Here is a 14940-nt window from a genome sequence, read left to right on the forward strand (position 1 = left end):
TGTGAGTTGAATCTAAGGCTGGGAATTGAGGCAGCATTATGGAGCCTTCAGATGGAAAGTATGAATGTTCCCTCCAAGGGAAACCCAGAAGAAGGTAGGCCAGTCATCAATACTCAGCCCCTATCCACCTTACTCTGACCATCTCATTTCTGCTCTCTTTCCTCTTCTGTGTCTTTCCTTTTCCCAATGAATTATCTTTGCTTCTCATTTTCTCTTCTATTTCACAGAACTTAAGTGCAAATTAAGTACTATGTTCCTCTAATTCCAGTTAAATCACTTGCCAGCAGTGGGAGTTAAAGGACAACCATTTGACTCTCCAAGGGGTTTTTGCCAATGTATGTAGAGAAGCCAAGCCAGTGTTCCTTCCTCTTCCCTTCACTGTTGCCCCAGGCTTTTCCTCATCCACCAGACACACGTTTGCTGTGTTCCCTAACATTCTTCTACTTATTTCCTACAGCATTTACTCAACCTAAACAAATACCTGTTGTATCCAAAATTTGCCCCAATTCATTAGTCTGCCTCCTAGAAAGGCTGCTTTTGCCTTGTTCTGAGGCAGCCTTCAATTTATACAACAATTGGGGGAATCCCAGGGTGATCTGGGCTGAACACTTGGTCTATCACCTTCAAATGTGTGCAGATTTCCTTTCCACATACCCATCCACCCCACTTATCCATTCATCCACTCATCCTCCCATCTACCCAGCCACCTGCTCATCTGTCCACACACAAACTCATCTACCTTCTTATCACCCAACTACCCACATACCCAACAGACATGTTTGACCCCTGGTTGTATCTACTCTAGGTCTAGTGGCCATCCTTGGAGAAAGAAAGAGAAATGAGTGTCTGATCTCAATGAGCTGTCATTGAGAGGGTGTCACTTTTTATTCTTCACTAAGGAAAACTGTGAATTCTCACCCTTATCCTCAACTTATAACAGCTATAGCAACAAACAGAAGCAAGTGCTATTTCCCAGGCACATAATTGAGGTGCAACAGTGACTGAGACCAGAACTGTTGGATGTTCTGTACAAAAAGGCTTGTTCCCTTGACTGGGATTAGCTCTGCCCTTCTTTAACTTCATGCAGGCACCAAGTATTGATTGGGTGCTTCCTATGTGTCAGGTGTTGTGCTGAATGCAGGGGATAGAGGACCAGAAGGATACAGTCCTTATATTGAAGAAGTCTATAGTCTCTATACCAATCCCTGGTGTATAAAAGCACCCCCCCCCAAGAATCTCCTTCTGAGATTCACCAAAGCAGAGCTAATCACTTCCTCCCTGAGCAACTCAAATTATTCTGCTATCTAGTAAAACTTGTGATTTGAATGTATCAGAATATTGTTTCCCTTGTAGGGTATGATCTCTTAGAAGGCCAGCACCCTTTCCTGCTTGTTTTGCTTCCCTAGCAGCCAACCCACAGCCTGGATCACACGAGAAGCTCCTGTGTGTGGGATGAATGGTTGAGTGAACAAATACTGCCCAGGCAGTAGGTGGGGTAGAAAGGAGGAAGTAAGATCATTAGCAGTGTGGTCAAGACTCTAGTGCCTTGATATCTGTCTTTACCTTGTACTAGTTGGTAACTTGAGGCAAATAACTCAACTTCTCTGTGCCTTAATTCTGCATCCATAAAATGAGGATAATAGCAGCTCCCCACCCTCATAGGGCTGTTGAGAAGATTCAGTGAGCTAACAGACATAAAGGGCATAATGATACGTTAGTATTACTCAGTTCTTTTTTTCTGCCATAAAGATGTTATTACCCTATGCCTGCTTCTCACTTTCATGTCCCAAACTTCCCAACCACTGGCTAAAATCCTCTAGCGTTCTCAAATAATCGATCACAACAGAATTCCATGCCCACGGCTCCTGGAGTGTAGGGAGAACCAGTTGCTTTTGGAAAGCAGCCTCTTCCTGAGAACCTGAGTATACATGTGTGTATTTCTACACTATAGAGTTAAATAAATTGTTTTGGGGTGCCTGGGTGACTCAGTCGGTTAAGCGTCTGACTCTTGGTTTCAGCTCAGGTCATTATCTCACAGTTCTTGGGTTTGAGCCCTGGGTCAGGCTCCATGCTGACAGTGCAGAGCCTGATTGGGATTCTCTTTCTCCTTCCCCCTCCCCTTCTCTCTAAAAAAATTCTGTTTTGAGAAAATTTGGTGGTGAGGTGGCCAATTGTCCATCAAAGAAAGAGAAGTGAGACAGAGTGCATATGGTAAGAAGAAGGGCAGAAACTCTAGGGAAAATCCATTCAGGCCTCATGGGTAAGTGTGGGGGTGGAAACAGACTGAAAAATACCAAAGCTTCCACCCACCAGATTTCTGTTCTCTTTCCATGGAAAAGAAACAACCCAGGAAACAGACCCAAAATTATTCAGTTCCACTTAGTTCAGGTAAATCAGACCTGAATTAAATCAACATCTGTCCTGGTTTCTCCATTTCCCACCCTTGCTCCAGTATGTGACAGATCAGAAGCAGCACCTCCTGCCCCACCATCCTACCAGAATCTTCTTCAGTCAGTATATCTAGTCTCAGGGACAGAGCAGAAACTTATTGAGTGAGGAATTCCAGCAGTGAGAAAGTCTGGCTGCCTCCAAACTTCCCCAAACCCTCCCATTCTGCTCTTGACTTCTTCCACCGGCTCAGCCTTGGCTCTGAACAACCTACAGGTGTCAGACGGACAGAGTTGGATGTGACTGAATCATGGTCCTACTGGGCTGAGGAGATTAGGGAACTTGGGTATCCACCCTTTCCTTGCTTATATTACCCTCCTCAGCTGCCATCCTTTTTCTGGAAGTGTCACAACATGATTCACTGGAATGAAAAGGGGCTGTGAGTTTTAGAAACCCTAAGTTCCTATCTGGAGCCTCACTGCCTTCATGGATGGCTTGAATTAAGGACACATCCTGTTCTACACTTTTATGATACAAGTTATCTTTGTTAAAGGTGAGATGTCTTACCTTGCTTGGCTTTTCCTGAAGTATCATAGAAGTATGTTGGGCAGCTTGAAAGAAGAATTTAAATCTTAGTTGTCCAATATTCTTGTTTTGTGTACCTCATCCATCAAGAGTGGAACCCAAGCCCTGGAAAGGCCAGGATTCAAGGCACCTTCAAAGGCTTGGTGGCTCTCTTGTACTTACCCTGTCTGTGAGTCCAGTCCTGAGTCTTCTAGACATCTCCTGGCTTGAGTTATTTCTGGCTTGCCTTTTATCTTGTCTGGAATCTGGGTCACTTCTTTCTTTTTATTGGGTTTCTGTGTCTCCATTTCATTCTCTTTCAATTTTTTTTTCATCTCCAAGAATTCCAGGGATTTTCTCCAGTCATATTGTATCTGAGGTCCCTACAAGGCTGCTTATCTTCAGGTGGCATTAATGTCCACATTACTCACTCGCAGCTCCTCCCCCACTAACCTGGCACTGCCACCTCTAGGGTCCCTGATAGCCTCTGTTGCCATATCTGGGGACTTCTTCATTTCTCACCTCACTTGACATCTAGCAGCTTGTGAAATTATTTACATTCCTCTCCAGGTAGCCCTTTCATGATTCCCTTTTTTCTCCTGGGCTTCTTTCTCCCTCTTTGAGAACTCCTTCCTTCTCAATATTTCTGGGCTTCTGCTCTGCTGCTAACACTGGTTTCCTTCCCCTCTTCCACCCATATTTCTCTTCCCTCTTCACACTCCCACCAGGATCTCATTCAGCACTTCTGATGGATCCAAAACTCTTCTCCAACCCAGAATTGTCTCCTAAGCTCTAGCCCCATTCACTCAACTGCCTCTAGGACATCTTCTCTTGGAAGGCCTTCAGGCCCCTCTTACCTAACACAATAATCATCAGAGCATAGTACTCATAATAGCCAATGACAGAACTCATATACATTTTTCTCAGCATTTCATACTAATTCAACCTTCCCAGAAACAAACAATAGGAAATGTGTACTTTTAAAGTTTTAAAAAATGTTTATTTTTACAGAGAGAGAGAGAGAGAGAGAGAGAGAGAGAGAACACGAGTGGGGAGGGTCAGAAAGGGAGAGAATCCCAAGCAGGCTCCATGCTGTCAGTGCAGAGCTTGATGGGGGGCTCAAACTCACAAACCATAAGATCATCTCCTGAATTGAAATTGAGAGTTGGATGCTTAACTGACTGAGCCACCCAGGCACCCTAGGAGATATGTAGTTTTATTATCACCCTCATTTTGTGGAAGAGGAAACTGGAGCCTAGAGAGATTGAGAGCCCAAGCTCTTAAAGACTAAATTTTGGCTTTCTAAAAACCGTAACTATCCTAGTCCATTGTCCCTCCCTTCCTCCAAGTATGCTCAGGGACCATCACCACTGTCTTCCTCTTAGAGACCAGTCAACCTCCAGTCCATCCCCATGGCCACTAGCTCACCCCACAGGGCCCCGTTACCTCTCTCTTAGCTGGTCTGTCTCCAGCTAGTTCCCAATGAAACCATGCCCCATACTGCTCCTCTTTCTAGCTTTCTGAAATGTAAATTTGAAGATTTCAGTCTTCCCAATTTGATTCAATCCTTCCCTCTGCCCTCAGGATAAAATCAACATACCTTAAGGGGGCTTTCCAGACTTGGGGCCTGCTTCCCCTTCTCCCCTTCCTCCATGGCACTGACCTCATCTCTTGTCACTTCCCACCTCCCACTCTCTGGTTTACCATCACTGGTTTCCCAAGAGGCCCTCCAGTCTCATGCCTTGGTCACATTTGGCTACCCCTTCTGAAATATGCTCCCCTATAGTCAGTTGCCTTCAAAACTCAGCTCAAGTGCCAGGAATCCTTTTCAGAAATAGACACCCTTCTAAGTGAGTAAGGTACTCTGTGGTCAATGGGCTTCTCATCTCATAGCAATACCTTGCTCTTTGCACATTTGCCTTCTCTACTGACCCCAGGGCTGGGCCTTGTGGTTTGTGTTTTATCTCTTTGCTAATAGAGAGATGCGTAATTAGCCTCAAATGAGGCTTGTTGAGTAAATGACTAAATGCCCACTCCATTTTCCTCCTAAGGTCCAGATGCTTGCTTCTTAGCCCAGAGGTTTCCAGGTCTGAGAGTACCCACCAGAGTCTCCATTAGGGCCCTAAATTGACCCTGGCATCTGCCTGTTTTCCCTCCCCAGGCTAATTGAAGTTTCAAGGTCAAGAGGAAACTTCTGCCTGTACAACTAGAGAAGCTAAAGAGGTGAGGCAGGGAGGGAATTTGCATTCACTTAAGTCTAGTTTGGTAAAGCAAAAGAAGCAAGCCATCTCTGGTTAGAAAGACTCTTGGACCCAGGATGTGTGGGCTGCCTCAGCCCCTTTCTCTGTTTATTTTAGTCCTATTCTCCGCCCTCCACCTCTGAGTCATGCTGACAACTTCCCTCTCAGCTTCTATTCTCCTGACTACCTCTCTGCTCACTGGCCCCTCTGTACCTTTGTCCAGTTCCCTCAGTGGCTGAGGAACTCAGAAGCCCATATCTTACCTTCCAGTCATGACCATGATCAGGACCTTCCTCCTGTTGATGGGTAAGTGGCGGGCTCCAATGAAGAGACATGAGAGCATTGGGGTCCAGATAGGGAAAGAGCTGAGAATGTACATGTTTTGGACGCAGACATTAGGGGAGGGATCTGGAGTTACACAGGGCTTGGTATCTGGAGTTTTTGGAGGGAGAGGGAGGGGACAGTTGCCTGAACAATCTAGAGATTTCCCAAGTAGGTAGAACAAGTCAACCTTGTGCTCTGTTCACAATGTCACCTTGGCCCAAGTTTTCCTGGACTCTTTCTCCTAGAAGCCCCAGGGTGGCAAAGGAGTTAGAGTCTGGGTGTTTCTCTGTGAAAATGGAGAATTGAAACTTTCCAGCAGGCCAATGAGTGAAGAGCTGTCTCTGGACTTCCTGCAGGAGAGAAGCAGGACTGGGGGAAGCCTGAGCCTAAGAGTTCAGAAGTCCAGGAGACACTAGGGCATTGGACCTGGAGAGGAGAGCAAATCTGGGGTCTGGGGAGATGGAATAGGAGGAAGACCCTTCTTCAGAGCTTCTCTTCTCACCTCCTTTCCCAGGCTTGGCTTCTTCTCTCTGTTTCAACTTGGACACAGACCAGCCAACAACCTTCCTTATGGAGAGTGCTGGGTTTGGATACAGTGTGGTCCAGTATGCCAACTCCTGGTGAGGACTGGGTGGTGACTGGCTTTTGGTTCTCATCAACTCCTTTCCATGCACAATGTCCTGTCCTTCCCCATGATTCTCTTCTCCAGTGCCTGGTGTAGAAATTCTCTTAGGGATATGAAGAGTTGTACTGAAAGCAGGTACTGTCTTGCCATCTTGATGATTACAACTAACATTTATTGAGCACTTTCTAAGTGCCTAGCACTGTGCCAAGCATGCTTTATGTGGTCACTGATCTATTTTATTTAAAAATTTTAAATTTAAATTCCAGTGTAGTTAACTTATAGTGCTATATTAGTTTCAGGTGTAAAATAGAGTGATGCAAAATTCCATACATCATCTGGTGCTCATCACAAAAAGTGCATTCCTTTTAATTTATTTGTTGTTTAATTTATATCCAAGTTAGTTAGCATATGGTGCAACAATGATTTCAGGAGTAGATTCCTTAATGCCCCTTACCCATTTAGACCATCCCCCCCCCACAATGCCTCCAGTAACCCTCTGTTTGTTTTCTATACTTAAGAGTCTTTTATGTTTTGTCCCCCTCCCTGTTTTTATATTATTTTTGCTTCCCTTCACTTACGTTCATCTGTTTTGTATCTTAAATTCCTCATATGAGTGAAGTCATATGATATTTGTCTTTCTCTGACTAATTTCTCCTAGCATAATACTCTTCAGTTCCATCCACACAGTTGCAAATGGCAAGGTTTCATTCTTTTTGATTGCCCAGTAATACTCCATTGTATTTATATACTACATCTTCTTTTTTTTCAATATATGAAGTTTATTGTCAAATTAGTTTCCATACAACACCCAGTGCTCATCCCAAAAGGTGCCCTCCTCAATACCCATCACCCACCCTCCCCTCCCTCCCACCTCCCATCAGCCCTCAGTTTGTTCTCAGTTTTTAAGAGTCTCTTATGCTTTGGCTATACCACATCTTCTTTATTCATTTATCTGTCAATGGACATTTGGGTTCTTTCCATACTTTGGCTATTGTTGATAGCGCTGCTATAAACATTGGGGTGTATGTACCCCTAGAAATAGCACACCTGTATCCCTTGGATAAATACTTTGGATAAATAAGGTACTTAAATTTTTAATTTTTTGAGGAACCTCCATACTGTTTTCCAGAGTGACTGCACCAGTCTGCATTCTCACCAGCAGTGCAAAAGAGATCCTCTTCCTCTGCATCCTCGTCAACATCTGTTGGTGCCTGAGTTATTAATGTTAGCCATTCTCACAGGTGTGAGGTGGTATCTCATTGTGGTTTTGATTTGTATTTCCCTGATGATGAGTGATGTGGAGTATTTTTTCATGTGTAGGTTGGCCATCTGGATGTCTTCTTTGGAGAAGTGTCTATTCATGTCTTTTGCCCATTTCTTCACGGATTATTTGTTTTTTTGGGTGTTGAGTTTGATAAGTTCTTTGTAGATTTTGGATACTAAGCCTTTATTTGATATGTCATTTGCAAATATCTTCTCCCATTCCATTGGTTCCCTTTTAGTTTTGCTGATTGTTTCCTTCGCTGTGTGGAAGTTTTTTATTTTGATCAGGTCCCAATAGTTCATTTTTGCTTTTGTTTCCCTTGCTCCTGGAGACATGTTGAGTGAGAAGTTGCTGCAGCCAAAGTCAAAGAGGCTTTTGCCTGCTTTCTCTTTGAGAATTTTGATGGTTTCCTGTCTTACATTTATGTCTTTCATCCAGTTTGAGTTTATTTTTTTGTACGGTGTAAGAAAGTGATCCAGGTTCATTTTTCTGCATGTCGCTGTCCAGTTTTCCCCAGCACCATTTGCTGAAGAGACTGTCTTTATTCCATCGGATATTCTTTCCTGCTTTGTCAAAAATTAGTTGGCCATACATTTCTGGGTCCATTTCTGGGTTCTCTATTCAGTTCCATTGATCTAAGTGTCTGTTTTTGTGCCAGTACCGTACACAACAAATGCACTCCTTAATCGCTATCACCTATTTAACCCATAACCCTACCCTCCTCCTCCTCCCCTCCTACCCTACCCTACCCATCAGTTTATTCTCTATAATTAAGAATCTGTTGCTTGGTTTCTCTCTCTCTCTTTTCTCCTTTGTTCATTTATTTTGTTTCTTAGATTCCACATGAATGAAATCATATTTTTGACTTATTTCACTTATTTCACTAACTTATTTCACTTACCATTACACTCTCTAGCTCCATCTATTTCACTGCAAATGGCAAAATGTCATTCTTTTTTATGGCTGAATACATAAGATTGCTGTGACGACTAAATTAGTACTCACCTAGAAATGCAAATCAAAGCTACACTGAGATATCACCTCACACCTGTCAGAATGGCTAAAATCAACACAAGAAACAACAGATGTTGGCAAGGATATGGAAAAAAGGACCCCTCATGTACAGTTGGTGAGAATGCAAACTGGTGCATATATATATATATATATATATATATATATATAGTGTGTGTGTGTGTGTGTGTGTATCCCACATCTTCTTTATCCATTCATCAATGGACATTTGGGCTGCTTCCATATCTTGGCTATTGTAAATAATCCTGCTATAGACACAGGGGTGCATGTATCCTTTTGAGTACATACCCAAGAGTGTGATTGCTGGATCATACAGTAGTTCTATTTGTAGCCCTTTGAGGAAACTCCATACTGTTTTCCACAGTGACTGCACCAGTTTGCATTCTCACCAACTATACATGAGGGGTCCTTTTTCCATATCCTTGCCAACACCTTTTGTTTCTTGTGTTGATTTTAGCCATTCTGACAGGTGTGAGGTGATATCTCCATGTAGTTTTGATTTGCATTTCTAGGTGAGTACTAATTTCGTTATCATAATAATCTTATAAGATAGGTAAGGATCAACTTTTCAAGAAATATTTATTGAGCACTTACTACTAAAGGAGCCAGACATATACAGGAGAACAAAACAGACAAAAACCCCTCCCATGTGTAACTTAAATTGTTATTAATCTCCACTTTGCAAATAAGGACTCTGAGGCTTAGAGATGAAGCAAACTTGCCGAGTGGCAGTCTGGCTCCACTGTCCATATTCTTAACTTCAGTGTTCTTTGTCTTCCTCCCCCCAGGGTGGTGGTTGGAGACCCCCAAGAGATAAAGGCTGCCAACCAAACAGGTAGCCTCTACCAGTGTGACTATAGAACGGGCAAGTGTGAGCCCATCCGCCTGAAGAGTGAGTCACTGCCTCTCCCTGGGACCCAGGTCCAAACTCCATTGCTCTAGGGACCTGGGGGGAGCACAGAAGATGCACTTCCCAGTTCCAGCTCTGTCTGCAGACCCTCACCCTCAGACAAGCTTCCTGATCCCTTCATAGCCTCTTTGTCCATCACACCCCTTACCCTCATGGCTCTACCAAGACCTGAAAACCCCCTTCACTTTCCAGACCTCCTTGTCTTGCAGGGTTAGGTGACCCCTGCCCAGATCTTACACAGATCTGAGGGTGACCATGCACATATCTGTCCCCTCAGTCCCCCCAGAAGCAGTGAACATGTCCTTGGGCCTGTCCCTGGCAGCCTCAACCAACCCTTCTCAACTGCTGGTGAGTTACCTGGGTTGCAGAGCTGTCCTGAAGGGAAGAATGGGGACCTGGGGTTAGTGGGGCTGGGGACCTTGGGGAGTGTGAAAATACTGGGTTGGAAGGATGGAATGGAAGCAGGGACAGCCCTTCCCATCAGACACCTCTGTCCTTAGGCCTGTGGCCCCACAGTGCACCATACATGCAAGGAGAACATGTACTTGACTGGGTTCTGTTTCCTGCTGGTTTCCCTTTCCTGGCAGGCCCAGAGGCTCCCGGCTGCCCTGCAGGGTGAGTGTTGGGGGCTACTGGTTCCTTTGAGGAGCCCACACACTTGTGATTGGGAGTGTAGTGGGCCAGAGACACTTTTGCCAGAGTGGATAAAAAAGATATCTGGAAAAAATATATACTGGATGGTATAGCAGTTCCAGACATGAGTTGGGTAGTCACTGTATGCTTTCACATCTTGCCACATTACTGTTCCACTTTTATATGACCTAACCCTCTTGGAGCTTCAGTGTCTTCATTTGTGAGATGGGGATAATGACACCCAACCCTGAGAGTGACATAAGATGATCCATGGCCAAGGTTTAGCACATAGTGAGGGCTCAATTAATGTTAGCTGCTATTATTTTTAGGGAGAAGGGAATTTATTTTCAGTCAATACGCCCTGGGGTATAACCAATTTGTGTAACAGAATGGGAGAGAATGATGAAGGCGCAGACAATCTGAGCAGTGTGTGTGTGTGTGTGTGTGTGTGTGTCTATGTACATGGATGTATATATGTGTGCATATATATGCACATGCATATGTGCCTGTATGTATATTTACATGAGTGTATATATATGAGTATGTGTGTATATGTGTGCATATGAGTATGCATGGGTTTGTTTGTGTATGTATGTGTATGTGAATATGTATGCATGAATGTATGTGTGCACACTAGGCCCCTCCCTGGTTTCACATTTCCACTCAAGCCCTTGGGGAAACTGACATCTGGCCACTGAATGGAGTTCTCTTCTAGCACCTCCTAGACTTCGCCCATAGGAATCTGGGCTCCCATAAGAACACCCAGGACACCACTGTCTGGTGGGAACCTCTGGAATGAAAGAGGGAGGCTGGGAGGTCTCTTCTTGGAGAACTGGGAGAGCTTCCTCTTTTTGACCAATTTTGAATACACTCAGGAGGGGAATAGGGGCCCATATTTAAGCTGAGAACAGAACAGGGCCAGTGTGTGGTTATTTCCAGGGATAACATTAAAAATATTTAACAAAAGCACAGTTTGGCATTGACTAATGAGGACAGATTCTGGCCAGGGGCTGAAGCAGGCTCCTTTCATTGCTGGATCATGGGGATATGGGAGAGGGAGTGGGATAGGGCTTGGGAGAGGGGCACAGACAGCCAAGGTAGAAGGAGGGGCTCCCCGTTTCTTACCATCTGGATTGGAGGAACTTCACTTTTTTATCACCTAGGCTGACTACACAGGTGTGAGCAGCTGAATCACAGATATAGCCTCTTTAGGGACTTAAGGAGGCCAAAGGACCCTATTCTAGGCACGGGTTAGGGAGGTCCCTGGGTTTGGGGGCAGTGAGTTCTTGTGGCCAGGATGCTGAGGTTCTGGGCTCTGGGAGTGTTCCTTGGAGAACTGGTGCCACTTCCTTTCTCAGAGTGTCCAAGGCAGGAGCAGGATATTGTGTTCCTGATCGATGGCTCAGGCAGCATCTCCTTCAGAGATTTTACCAAGATGTTGAATTTTGTGAAGGCCATTATGAGCCAGTTCCAGAGACCTAGCACCCAGGTGTGTCCTTGGGGGAGGGAAGGCAAGTGTGCAGGGGCCCTGTGGGAGGTTTGTGGGTGGGGTGCCTGGGGTTTTGGTCAAGTGGCCTTGGCTCCCAGCCCCCTTCAATTCTCCCAGTTCTCTCTGATGCAGTTCTCCCACCATTCCTGGGTACACTTCACTTTCAAAGACTTCATATACAGCTCAAACCCACTAGGCCTGTTGGATTCTGTACAACAGCTGCGAGGGTTCACTTACACAGCTACAGCCATCCAAATGGTTACGTGAGTCCTCCCTTCTCCCGGGTCCTTCCCCAAAGCATCTGGGTCTTCCTTTAGGCCTCACCTATCTCCATGAGAGAGGGACAGACAGGGACAGAAATTCAGCCTGTGGTCTCCTCACCAAGCTGGGGGTCTACAGGTGGGACTGGGACCTCCAAGAGAAAGGGTCAACAACTTGTTCTCAAAAGGCATAAGGGACCAGTAGCAGTTCTGTTCACAGGTCTCTGGATCTTCTTCTCTGACAGAAATCAACTGTTCAGTGCCTCAAGTGGGGCCCGAAAAGATGCCTCCAAGATCCTTATTGTCATCACTGATGGTCAGAAACAAGGAGACCCCCTGGGTTATGAGGATGTTATCCCTAGGGCTGAAGCTGCCGGTATCATTCGTTATGCAGTTGGGGTAGGATGTGGAAATGCCCTCCCACCGCTTCCTCCCTTCACTTCCTCTTAAAGCAACTTCCCTCTCTAGGACAAAAACCTCAGCTCTCTCAGCGTCTACTACCTTCAATATGAAAGCTGTGTTCCAGCCTGGGGACCCCGATCCTTTTCTTTAAATTCCCTGATGTTGTCTGAGCCTCATTTTTCTCATCTGTACACAGAGTGTAATAATATTGACCTTGTGGAGTTATTGGGGGATATGCACCCAGTGTGTGGCAGGCATATTGAATTTATTATTATTTTCACTGAGTTGGTCTTTGTTGGGGACAGGTGGGATTGGCTTTTCAAAATCCACATTCCCGGAAAGAATTAAATGACATTGCATCGAAGCCCTCCCATGAGCACATTTTTCAAGTGGAGAATTTTGATGCTTTGAGAGACATTCAAAACCAACTGAAAGAGAAGATCTTTGCCATTGAGGGTAAGTCAGAGATGAAAGTACTCACTTTAGAAGCCATAACCCATAAATGCTTTCCCTTCTTGGACCTGGACCCACTTGTCATAGCCACCAATTCCTCCCTTTGGGTATTAATGTCCAAAATTAGATCTTCTAAAGCTGAGATGTCCTTTTCAGACTTGGTAAAGCCTGTATTTCCCCCTGGAACCCAGGTGTCATGTCTTCTTCCAGGTACGCAGACCATAAGCAGTAGTTCCTTTGAATTGGAGATGTCCCAGGAGGGTTTCAGCGCTGTGTTCTCACCTGTGAGTGGGGCCGTTTTCAGGCCATTGATGTAGGAGGTAGGGAGTGGTGGGAGGAGGGAAGGTAAGGATAGGTGTTAGATGAATGAGTGGAGAAAGAAAATTCCAAATAATAAGTGGAGTCAGGGGGCACCTGGGTGGCTCAGTCTGTTGTGTGTCCAGCTCTTGATTTTGGCTCAGGTCATAATTCAGCGGTTTGTGGGATTGAGCTCTGTGTATTGGGCTCTGTGCTATTGGCATGGAGCCTGCTTGGGATTCTCTTCCTCCCTCTCTTTCTGCCCACCTGCTTCTCGTTCTCTCTCTCTCTCTCTCTCTCTCTCTCTCTCTCTCTCTGTCTCAAAATAAGCAAACATGAAAAAAGAAAAGTGGAATCAGTGGTAGGCATTGCTTTAGAATAGGCTGTCTTTTTTTGACTCAGACCTGCTTAGCCCTGGAATCCTTTCCTCCCAGGACGGGCCAGTTCTGGGGGCTGTGGGGAGCTTCAGCTGGTCTGGAGGAGCCTTCCTATACCCCCAAAATATGAGCCCCACTTTCATCAACATGTCTCAAGAGAATGTGGACATGAGGGACTCTTATCTAGGTGAGAAAAGGCTGTGATTGGGGGCACAAGAGGGAGATGAACTGCCTGGGAAGGGCAGTAGCTCGGGGACTAGGGAGGAAGCTTTTATGCTGAGGCCTGCCCCCCTCAGGTTACTCCACTGAGCTGGCACTTTGGAAGGGGGTGAAGATCCTGATCCTGGGGGCCCCCCGCCATCAGCATACTGGGAAGGTTGTCATCTTCACTCAGGCATCCGGGCAATGGAGGCCGAAGGCTGAAGTTGCAGGGACCCAGGTTGGATGTAGAGGAAGCCAGAGTGAAACACGAGGGTGGCAGGGTCTTCAGGGGCAGAGAGGGAGGACAAAGGGTTTTGGGATCCATGGGGGAAGTCCCTGGTGACTGGGGAGAGGAGGGACCTATCCTAGAAGGGGATGCCTCTGACAGAGGCAGGCAGGATGACTTCACACTCTATCCTCCAGATTGGTTCCTACTTTGGGGCCTCCCTCTGCTCTGTCGATGTGAACAGAGATGGCAACTCTGACCTCGTCCTCATTGGGGCTCCACATTACTACAAGCCAACCCGGGGGGGACAGGTGTCCATGTGCCACTTGCCCCTGGGGGTAAGTGTCTGATGAGACCTGGGCTGGGTGGGACCTGGGTGTGGGGTGGAGGGGTTGCCTGGTTGGGTCCTGACACTTGTTTTGTTCTGCAGAGAGCTAGATGGCAGTGTGAGGTCATTCTCTGTGGGGAGCAGGGCCACCCCTGGGGCCGCTTTGGGGCAGCCTTGACAGTGCTGGGGGATGTGAATGGGGACAAGCTGACAGATGTGGCCATTGGGGCCCCAGGAGAGCAGGAGAACCGGGGTGCTGTCTACCTATTTCATGGAACCTCAGAACTGGGCATCAGCCCCTCCCACAGCCAGGTGAGGACTGGTCGCAAATTCTGTTGTTACAACCACCTCCTCCTTGCTTCTCCCTGTCTTCTGCACTGCCACCAAGAAAATTCTCCTTTTCCTTATCTTGCTTCCTTTGCCTAGCCCTGGGCACCTTGTAGGCAGCAAGGAAAATCTGGAACTTTAGATATGGACACACTGGTATGTTCCCTGTTTCTATGAGGACTTGATTCTTTTTTTTTTAATATGAAATTTATTGTCAAATTGGTTTCCATACAACACCCAGTGCCCAACCCAACAGGTGCCCTCCTCAGTACCCATCACCCACCCTCCCTTCCCTCCCACCCCCCATCAACCCTCAGTCTGTTCTCAGTTTTTAAGAGTCTCTTGTGTTTTGGCTCCCTCCCTCTCTAACCTCTTTTCTTTTCTTCCCCTCCATCATGGTCTTCTGTTAAGTTTCTCAGGATCCACATAAGAGTGAAAACGTATGGTATCTGTCTTTCTCTGTATGGCTTATTTCACTTAGCATAACACTCTCCGGTTCCATCCACATTGCTACAAAAGGCCATATTTCAATCTTTCTCATTGCCACGTAGTATTCTGTTGTGTATATAAAATTTCTTTTATCCATTCTTTATCCATTTT

The 14940-nt window shown here is 45.8% G+C and overlaps 1 protein-coding gene across 4 annotated transcripts in view; it reads left to right on the plus strand.

The window, feature by feature from the left end:
* ITGAX (integrin subunit alpha X) overlaps positions 1 to 14940 on the plus strand; it is a 54475-nt gene continuing 39535 nt past the window's right edge. For 2 of the 4 annotated variants that reach the window (XM_030301077.1, XM_030301079.1), the window contains exons 1-14: positions 5369 to 5498; positions 6031 to 6136; positions 9226 to 9329; positions 9625 to 9695; positions 9848 to 9962; positions 11339 to 11469; positions 11587 to 11732; positions 11975 to 12128; positions 12437 to 12587; positions 12795 to 12868; positions 13316 to 13445; positions 13555 to 13697; positions 13883 to 14023; positions 14116 to 14325. In XM_030301077.1, the coding sequence (XP_030156937.1) occupies positions 5465 to 5498; positions 6031 to 6136; positions 9226 to 9329; positions 9625 to 9695; positions 9848 to 9962; positions 11339 to 11469; positions 11587 to 11732; positions 11975 to 12128; positions 12437 to 12587; positions 12795 to 12868; positions 13316 to 13445; positions 13555 to 13697; positions 13883 to 14023; positions 14116 to 14325 (1710 nt within the window). In that variant the 5' untranslated portion in view covers positions 5369 to 5464. Of the gene's footprint in view, positions 95 to 5368; positions 5499 to 6030; positions 6137 to 9225; positions 9330 to 9624; positions 9696 to 9847; positions 9963 to 11338; positions 11470 to 11586; positions 11733 to 11974; positions 12129 to 12436; positions 12588 to 12794; positions 12869 to 13315; positions 13446 to 13554; positions 13698 to 13882; positions 14024 to 14115; positions 14326 to 14940 lie in introns of those variants that run through there. The other 2 variants (XM_030301078.1, XM_030301080.1) reach the window with 2 other exon arrangements.

This window comes from Lynx canadensis, chromosome E3 (genome assembly GCF_007474595.2).
Source record: "Lynx canadensis isolate LIC74 chromosome E3, mLynCan4.pri.v2, whole genome shotgun sequence".
Classification (NCBI taxonomy): Eukaryota; Metazoa; Chordata; class Mammalia; order Carnivora; family Felidae; genus Lynx; species Lynx canadensis.